General features: G+C 40.9%; 1 protein-coding gene across 1 annotated transcript in view; it reads left to right on the forward strand.

Moving 5' to 3' along the window:
- The first annotated feature begins 687 nt into the window (after positions 1–687).
- ZC3H15 (zinc finger CCCH-type containing 15) overlaps positions 688–10,285 on the forward strand; it is a 34,657-nt gene continuing 25,059 nt past the window's right edge. The window contains exon 1 of the mRNA XM_006864064.1: positions 688–852. Within this exon, the coding sequence (XP_006864126.1) occupies positions 688–852 (165 nt within the window). The remainder of the gene's footprint in view (positions 853–10,285) is intronic.

Below are 10,285 nucleotides of genomic sequence, written 5' to 3' on the forward strand. Positions count from 1 at the left end.
GATAAATACTTCAACATAACTTGTATCCCATCCCTGGAATTCTGGAATCCTCCAAATGAAAGTAACATTCTTCTTCTAAGCGTTTTTCACAGGAACTCCAGCACACCGTTGGGATTAGCCCCGACAAGGGAGAGGGAAAAAAAGTATCTGTGTACCCTTGACCCTCTAGCAGCCTGCAGTTAATGCAGCTGCTTGGCAATCACCTTGAATAGTTATGCTACCGGAAAATCACTAGCCCAGTCAGCAAAATCAGCTACCGCGTCAAAAGATCCGGCCACCCTCAGCAAAAGAGAACGTGGAGTGACCACATAAACGCACTGGATCACACCCTACCCACCCCGGTTCACTTTCAGTCTTCTGGCGACCTAGAAAAGGGTAGGTACAGGAGCGACAGCACACGTGACGCGCAGCCATTTTCATATCACATCCCCTCTTAGCTCACTCCAAGACGAATACGGCTGACGCGCACGCGCAGCTCTGCTTCCGGGCGAATCTCCTCACTACCCACAATGCCACGCAGTGCCGACCTGTCGCAAAGGCCGTGTTTCGGTGGTTAGAGAGAGCGACTCGTCTTCCGCGCAGTGCGGCGGCGACGGAGTCTTCTGTCTTCCTCCTCCTGCCCGCGGCCAGAGCCCCTGACGGTGCTCAGCTGCGCTTAAAGTCTGGCCTTTGCCACCTGTCTCCGCAATGCCCCCCAAGAAACAGGCTCAGGCCGGGGGCAGCAAAAAGGCAGAACAGAAAAAGAAGGAGAAGATCATCGAAGTGAGTATCCACCCCACCTCCCCCACTCACACCACGAGCCCGCGGGGAAGCTGTTTCCCGGCTCCCGGTTCCCCTGCTCGCGTCTTCCGGGTACACGTGTTTCATCCTTGAGCCCACTGCCCCTTCTCCAGCCCCTAATGACGCTTGCTGCTTCTCATCGCTATAGTGACGCTGCTTGCACCCCAGCACCTGGGCTTTGCTTCGCCTAAACGCCTGCCTTCAAGAGAACCCGATACGAAGCTACCACCTGGGCCCACCACAGGGCTTTGTCTTTTGGGCCTTTAAAAATTTAGGGCGTTATTAGGATTATATTTAGATAAATATAAACGGGTTCTGGCCTTGAAAGTCCGACTAATGTCATGCCTTTTTGTTGTCTTTTTTTTTTTTTTTTGCCATCCCAGGAGTAGTGTTCTTAATATTTTCGAGCCAACAAATTTAGTATTTCACGGCTTTTTTGTCTACTTCCAAAGCGATCAAAATTCTATAAAGAGTGAAGGTTTGTTTTTGTTTTTCTGGTCGCAGCCCAGCGTCCTGTATATGATGTTAAGTACTGTCGAGTCTGTTGACTCACATCGACCCTGTTTAGGATTTCCCAGGATTGGCTGGTGGGTTTGAACCTTGTGGTTAGCAGTCCAGTGCTCATCATACATTGCCATATCAGGACTCCATAGCACTTAATATATAAATTAAATAAAAAGACGTGCTTCTAAACAGATTATTTTCTCGTCGTTAGCTGGATTTAGTGCCATAGCTGAAGTGGTTTGTCGAATATGTTCGTCCAGTGCGTCGAGCCTGTAGCCTTTTAATGATTGCAGAATGCTCTTTAAAGTCTGCTGATTGGGTTTAAGTGCTTATAAAGTATTCTAGTAACATTGGCCAAATTCCAACTTGGAAACAGAACCTATATTCTTGTTGCCAATTTGTTTTGCTTAGAACTATCATAAAATTGTATAGCCAAAGACTTACAAGTAAAATGATTAATACCTTCACGCCTATGTTTGCTACCTACCACATTTTTAAAAATCTGGAATCTTGGCACTGGAAGTTAGTCTATGGGAATCTAATGGCATTCGGTGTTGTGTAAAACAAAGAACTTTGTGTTATATTATTCATGTTTTATCTTTTCATTGGTAAGATGAACATTCTTGGTCTGCGGAATGGTACATGAACAATAGTGCAACGTTATGAAAGTTACTTAGTTTCTCATTAACTAAAAATGATGCAGATAACTGTTAGGACTCTGTACAATTGAAAATAACAATGCTATGTTTAAGGTTAAAAAATTAATTTCATTAATGAAGACTTTTGTAAAAATTAAACAAAAATAATAAGGTAGTTGTATTCTTTAACTGGCAACTAAGAAATGATGACAGTACACCTGTCTTTTTTTTCTCCACATTTAAAATACATAGTGAGCTTTATGAACAGCTGTTAACTGATTTGAGATCACTGATAGCTCACGAATAAGGTCAAGCCTATACGTGTCAGTCACCCTTAAATAGTATAGTTAAATACTCAATGACAAGAATAGTTTATTTTTTAATTTTATACATTTTTTTCCATTCCCAGTCAGAGGAGTTCAGTGTCACATGTTTAAAATGGTAGTAAGATTTTGCAGATTCATGTACTCGATGGATATTATGTCTGCTACCATTAAAGGTGTACAACAGTACTGTGTTATATCATATGGTGTAAAACTAGACTTACAGATAATACCTGTTCTGCTTTATCAGTACTTTTTTACTTCCCTAAAACTCAATATATTTAGACCCAATAAAGGAGCTCTGGTAGGGTACTGGTTATGAATCGGGCTTTGAACCCCAAGATCAGCAGTTCAAACTACCAGCTGTTCCGTGGGAGAAAGATGAGGCTTTCTGCTCCCGTAAAGATTTACTGCCTCAGAAACCCTGTACAGGTCACTGTGAGTCGGAGCCGACTCCATGGCACATAACAACAGTCTCAAAGGCAAATTTAGGAGAGGCAGAACAAAGGTAGCTTGCAAATCCCCACTCAAATTTCATTCCGAACTGCACTTACATTTTTTACATAGATTTCTAAGACTTTAGTTGCTATAAAGGGTTATCATTGCACAACATATAAAAGGTAAGGTAAAATTTATTTTATGACAAAACTATAATGAACAGAATTGAAATCTGCTTCAAATGGGTTATTGATCTTTATGACTCATAATATTTGTGGGAAATACAGAGTTTGGTTAATTTAGGAAGGTTTTATCAAAACACACTTAGAATTTTTAAATAATGATGAAATCATCAAGTAGAACAACACTTTTGAATGGATTTGTAAATGAATGGTATCCCTACTTGTTCCCTTCTCTACCTTTATTGCCTTTACTTTGATTGCATAGTGGTTACCAGTTGGTCTGCTAATCTCAAGGTCAGCAATTTGAAAATGCCAACGGTTCAGCAGGGGAAAGGAGGCTTTCTGCTTCGTAAAGATTTATAACCTCAATAACTCTGTCCAGGGTCTCTGTGAGTTGGAACCAACTTCATGGCACCTAATAGACACCACAACTGCCACCACTACCATGGATATTGTTGTTGTTGTTGTTAAGTGACGTTGAGTCGGTTCCGACCCATAGCGACCCTGTACAGGGTTTCCGAGGGTGTAAATCTTTACAGGAGTAGAAAGCCTCATCTTTCTCCCACGGAGCGGCTGCTAGTTTCGAACCACTGACCTTAAGGTTTGCAGCCTGATTTGTAGCCACTACACTACCAGAGCTCCTTAGATATTGTTGTTAAGTCCTGTGAAGTCGGTTGCAACTCATAGGGACCGTGTATAAGATTTCCAAGGAGTGGCTGGTTCCCTTGCAGCTCAAACTGACCTGAAGTCCAGTGCACTATCCTGCACCACCACACCAGGACTCCACTACAGTGGATACATTGTCAAAAAAACTTGGAAAATTTGAGATCGCCAAGGAAAGAAAGTAAAGAGCCATGAGAGACATTATAGTTTCACGAAAGGAACACCACCAGCATTGTAGTCAGCTAGACCTGAGTTTGATTTCAGTGTCACACTTTCTTAGGTCTATAGCTTCGGCAAGTATATAGAGCTGTGAGTGGAAGTTTTTATCATTAATATGATTAAGAACTGGTTTTATAGTCCCTTTGAATCAATTACAACGTATAGTAACTCTATATGAGCGAGTAGAACTCTTTGGTTTCTTAGGCTGTAATCTTTGTGGTCTTTATAGTGGAGTCCTGGTGTGGTGCTGCAGCCTAATGCGCTGGACTGCAAAGTCAGTTTGAACCGCAAGATCAGCAGTTCAAGCTCACCAGCCTCTCCATGGAAACTCTATTCAGGGTTACTATGATTTGGATGGCACCGAACAACAGTCTTTATAATAGCAGTTTGCCAGCTTATGTCCTCATATGGTGATGCAGGATAATGTACTGGACTGCAAGGTCAATTTAAACCATAAGATGAGTTGTTTGAATCCACTAGCTGCTCCTAGGAAACCCTGTACAGGGTCGTTTTGAGTCAGAGCCTACTCAGTGGCACTAAACATGTCCTGTAGAGCCCTGGATGGGTTCAAACCACCAACCTTTCAATTAGCAATCAAGTGCTTTACCATTACACCAGCAGGGCTCCTAAGAACTAGGGAAAATAATCTTAAACTCCCCGATTTTCATGAATTTATTTGCATTATTTGATTTTTTTTTAAAAGAAGTGAATATATCAGATGGTAATGGTTCTTGTTAGACATTCACACTTTAGTACCAAACTGCATAAATCATTTGTATTTTCTAACTTTTTATTGTGAATTGAATGAAGGTTAACACATAAGATTATCTGCTTTACATTAAAAAAAAAATTTACTCTTTGTGTTTCATCTTGGTGATTAAAATCCCCTTCTTACAACAAGTTACCTTACTTCCTCCCTGTGGCTTCTTTTGCATCTTATATTTCACAAATGGACAAAGCAAAAATATTTAATGTACACATATAAAACAAAAATATCTATTCATTTAAATGTCCAAAGGGTACATTCTGCAAGCCAGCCTCCTACCTGAAGGCAAACAGCCTTACGTGGGCCTAGAGCCCACAGCTGCGCTATCTCCTAACCATGTGGCCTCTGCCACCATCTCTGCTGTCCCTGCTTTTCTAGGTAGGATCATATACGTGTCTTTCTTGATGGTCCTGTGATCATCTATTTCTGAATTGAAAATTTAATTACTCGCCCCTTTTAGTTCTATATCTTCTACAATTATAGTTGTGACCATCACAGTCCTGCAAAGAGTTACTCAGCAATTGAATCATAAAATCCTATCACAATCATTCCCCAACCCCTTTCACAAGATCCATCTGGGAAAAAAAGAAAAGTAGTCAGTGGGGATTTTATGTTACCCTCCTCTTTCTGAAACTAAGCACACTCATGAAAGCTTGTAATGCAGCCACTCCCTGCCTTTGTAGCCCCCATTTTTGATGTTGTTATTAAGTGCTGTCAAGTCGGTTCTAACTAAGCAACCCTATGTAGGGTTTCCAAGGTGCAGCTGTTGGGTTTGGACTGCCAGCCTTGTGGTTAGTAATCAGTGCTGATCCTATAGCACCACACTAGCCAGTGTCTAAATTGCCTGTTTTATCAACCCAGTACACTGAGGAACAAGCCTGTTCCTTGATAGGAAGAATCCTTCCATTCTGCTGGGAATTTTGAGCAACTGCATCCATAAGCAAAAGTCCAGTTCATCAAATCGGAGCAATTTACACTTGCTCACAGTATCATCTATTTTTATGTGGTGGAGTTCTGGTCAGCTAGCCATCCAAGCTAGATCAAACAGGTAATAACTGCAAGCTTGTGAGTATAACCCTTATGCCTCATTTGCTTTTTTTACACCTAAAGTTTAATAACAAAACAAGTCAGCTCTAAGGAATGGACCTGATTATGGGAATCTTTGGCTTTAGAGTAAGCAAAAGAAGGATGGTCCTACCTAGGACTTGAAATGGTAGGGAAGTAGAATGGTAGGATCTATAGAGCTGGGAACTGGTAGGCTGCCAATAAAAAAACCCCATCCAAGGTCAACTCTTGATTGCACTAGCTTGTTTAACCATTTGTAGAATATCCATTGAATAGTTATACCAGAATGATACATTTGTGGGGAAATTACATAAATAAAACAATGCTAGCCTCTGCTTAACCCCTAGTGTCCCAGGAGGTAAACCCCAGTTAAACTGGGGACTGACCTGTCCTCCCTATCCTTTCCTTTGTTCTAACATCTTATTGAAGGGAGGGAGGCTAACTTGCAAACTGAGTAGGAATACTTAAGGGAACAAGGAAAAAGAGACAGAGTTTCAAGTGAAGCCTGAAATTCTCTTGTAGCCTCAGGGAGCCCTCAGTTTCTTAAAACTACCACCTTCCTATTACATTTTCCAAGTTGTCTTTACTTTAAACTGAAAAAAACAAGCCAAACCCACTGCCATTAAGTCGATTACAACTCAAAGCAATCCTATGTAGGGTTTCCAAGGCTGTAAATCTTTTCCAGAGTAAAAAGTCTTGTTTTTCTCCTGAAGAAGTGGCTGCCAACTTTGTGATTAACGATCCAGTGTTCATCACCACTCAGCCTCCTTTGTTACTGTTGTTAAGTGCCGTCAGGTCAGTTCCAACTCAAGGTGACTGTGTATACATTTTCCAAGGACAGACTGGTGTGTTTGAACCTTCAACTTTTTAGTTAGCAGTCTAGCACCACACTAGGACCTCATTAAATCCAGTGCAGTATACTACCTGGATTCTTGATGTGGCACTGTAGGGTCAGCACTGGACTGTAGACCACCAGCTGTTCCTCAGAAACCCTATACAAGGGCACCATAAGTTGGAACCAACTTGATGGCACTTAGCAACAACACTACCTAGTTTTTTTTGTGTTTAAACCATGATTTGGGATTGACTGTAACTCTCTCTCTACGTTATCCCTGCCTTCACCAAAACCAGGTTCATATGAAAATAAGGATTTGTCCTAGACTCAGGAAAAGGGGAGGAGGAAGCCCTTTTGAAGTGTTCTATAATGCAGATCATCTTGTTTTCAAATGTACCCTTAGTGTCCTGGTATGTTGTATGCAGAATGTTTTGGGTTTTTTTTTTTTACCAGCGAATAGCTTTCTATGGTAAAGAGCAATGACTTTGCTTGAAGTCACATATACCTTAGTTCATATGAAGGGAACGTCAGAGAGTTCATGGGAAAATGGAATTAAAAGATAATGGAATTTTTCCTTGAACTTTTTGAAGCCCTTTGTTTATCTTTCACTGACTAGGTAATACTTAATGGCCAGACAAATTCTGTGTTTGTGTGTGGTGGGGAAAAGAGAAAAGGAAGACAGACAAGCTACCTTGCTCCTTTAAATCTTTCAACAGTCTAAGGTAAGTATTATTATCCTTTTTACAGTTGGGGAAGTAGCCTCAAAGGTTTAAATAATTTGCCCAAGGTTATAAAATTGGCAAGTGTGAGCGTCGGGATTCAAACCCAGGAAGTCTGATTCCATAGTCCTTGTTCACCAATGTGTGCTATATACCCTTTTCCTCTGTTGTTGTTAAGTGCCGTTGAGTCAATCCCAGCCCATAGCGACCCTATATAGGGTTTCCAAGGACAGTTGATGAACTTGAACCGATAACCTTGCAGTTCAAAGGACTTTGCAACGTGGCGCTTTAGCCCACAGCACCACACCAGGACTCCTTTCTCTCTGTTGTTGTTGTTAAGTGCCGTCAAGTCGATTCCGACCCATAGCGACCCTGTATAGGGTTTCCAGGGAGCAGTTGGTGAGCTTGAACCACCGTCCTTGCAGTTCAAACAGCTTTGTAGTCTGGAGCATTAACCCACAGTGCCACACCAAGACTCCTGTTGTTGTTGTTGTTGTTGTTAAGTGCCGTCGAGTCGGTTCCGACCCATAGCGACCCTGTACAGGGGTTCCGAGACTCCTGTAGCCACACGTAATTTCCACAACAACATTAAGAAGTTAGAATCAGATCCACATTACAAATAAGAAAACTAGGGCAGAAGGTAATTTACCTAGCTCTATTTCTAGAACTGGAGTCCTAGTGTGGCGCTGTGGGGTAGTGCAATAGTCCGTAAGGTCTTTTCGAACTGCAGCATTGGCAGTTCAAACTCACCAGCTGCTCCTCAGAAACCCTATACAAGGGCACTATAAGTCAGAACTGACTCAAAGGTACTTAATGACAATTTCAAGAGCTGGGATTAGAACTGCGTCAGTTTGATTCCAGAGTTTATGCTCTTAATCATTGCACTCTATATCCTGCCCTGTATTAAGGGGTGTAAGTACGTAAGGATTATTAACATTTCTGAGTTTCAGTATCCACATTTATAGACTGAAATCATAATAAAGGATTGTTAAGAAGATTGAATAAAAGATATATTTAGGAATTTATGTATCCTGAAAGCTTAGATAAATGTTGTTGAGTCAAGTTGGTACCAACTCATAGTGACCCTCTATTGTTGCTGTTAAGTGCCATTGAGTTGGTTCCGATCCATAATGACCCTGTATAGGGTTTCTGAGGAGCAGCTGGTAAGCTTGAACTGCCAACCTTGAGGTTCAAGCCAACTTTGCAGTTCTACGCATTAACCCACAGCGTCACACCAGGACTTCCTTTTTCTGTGTGTGGGGGATGGTGGTAGATAATGTCTGAACTCTTAACATAATTAGAACAATTTGAAAATGGGACTCATTCATCATCTTGGGCTGGTTAATTATGTGCTAAAACAGTATAATTAGACATGAAAAAACTTCTGAAATCTAGGGCTTGTATAGTAGAAGTTGTTGCGTTGTGTATTTCTGTTGTAGCTGGTCAGGTCAGCTCCCTGTTATTATTTTATTGTTGCTAGGTGCCGGATGTCTGTTCTGACTCATTGATACCCTATGCACATCAGAACAAAACACTGCCCAGTCCTGTACCATTCTCAGAATTGTTGTTAAGCTTGAGCCTGTTGCTGATCTCTCACTATGCTTGTCAGTCTAATTGGGGATCTTCCCTCTTTTCATTGACTCTCCATTTTACCAAGCATGATGTCCTTTTCTCAGACTGGTCCCTACTAATAACATGTCTAAAGTATAAGAGATGAAGTCTCACCATCTTTGCTTCTAAGGAACATTATGGCTGCACTTCTTCCAACACAGATTTGTTGTTTTTCTGATAGTCCGTGAAACTTTTAATATTCTTTTCATAACGTCATAATTCAAAAGCATCAATTTTTTGGTCTTTCTTACTCATTTTCCAATTTTCACATGCATTATGAGACCATTGAAAATACCATGACTTGGATCAGGTGCACCTTAATCCTCAAACTGAAGTCTTTGTTCTTGAACATTTTAAAAACATCTTTTGCAGCAGATTTGCCTAATATAATACGTCCATTTCATTTCTTGACTGCTGCTTCCATGAGTGTTGAATGGGAGCCAAGCAAAATGAACGCTTTAACAACATCAATCTTTTTTCCATTTATTATGTTTTTTATTGGTCCAGTTGTGAAGATTTTTGTTGCCTTTGCATTAAGCTGCAATCCATACTGATTTTTGATCTTCATCAGTAAATATTTGAGTCCTCAGTGTCCTGGTGTGGCGCTGTGAGTTAATGTGCTGTACTGCAAAGTCACTTTGAACTGCAGGGTCAGTTGTTCAAGCTCACCAGCTGTTCCTCAGAAACCTTATACAGGGTCATCATGGGTCAAAACTGACTCATCTGCACTTAACAACAAGTTCTGCACGTCACAGGTTGTTAATGAGCCTTCCTCCAATCCTGATACCACATTCTTCTTGGGTTATTTGCTCGGCATACAGATTGATTGAATTAGTTTAATGAAAGGATACGACCCTGGTGCACACCTTTCCTGATTTTAAACCATTCAGTATACCCCTGTTCTGTATTAATGACTGCTGCTTGTTCTAGTTACAGGTTTCTAATGAGGACAATTAAGTGTTCTGGAATACCTGTTCTTTGCAACATTATCCATAGCTTGTTGTAACCTACACGGTTGAAAGTCTTTGCTTAGTTAATAAAGCACAAGTGAACATCTATGTGATGTTCTTCGCTTTTAGCCAAGATCCATCTGACATCAGCAATGATAACCCTCATTCCATATCCTCTTCTGAATCCGGCTTGAATTTCTTGTCAGTTCACTGTGGGTGTACTGAGTCAGCTGTTTTTTTGTTAATTACGTTTAACAAAATTTTACTTGTATGTGATATTAATGATACTGTCTGATGATTTCCACATTTCTCTAGGTCATGTCTCTTTGGAATGAACATAAATAGATCTCTTCCAAACAGTTGGCTAGGTAGCTGTCGTACTAATTTCTTGGCATAGATGAGTGAGTGCCTCCAGTGTTGTATCAGTTTGTTGAAAGATTTCAGTTTGTATTCCATCAATTCCTGGAGCCTTGTTCTTTGCCAATGCCTTCAGTGCAGCTTGGACTTCCTTCGTTAGTAGTACCATTGGTTCTTATTCATATGCAGCTTCTTGAAATGGTTGGACATGTTGTTGTTGTTGTTAGGTGCCATC

The sequence above is a fragment of the Chrysochloris asiatica genome, unplaced genomic scaffold, assembly GCF_000296735.1.
Source record: "Chrysochloris asiatica unplaced genomic scaffold, ChrAsi1.0 scaffold00059, whole genome shotgun sequence".
NCBI lineage: Eukaryota > Metazoa > Chordata > Mammalia > Afrosoricida > Chrysochloridae > Chrysochloris > Chrysochloris asiatica.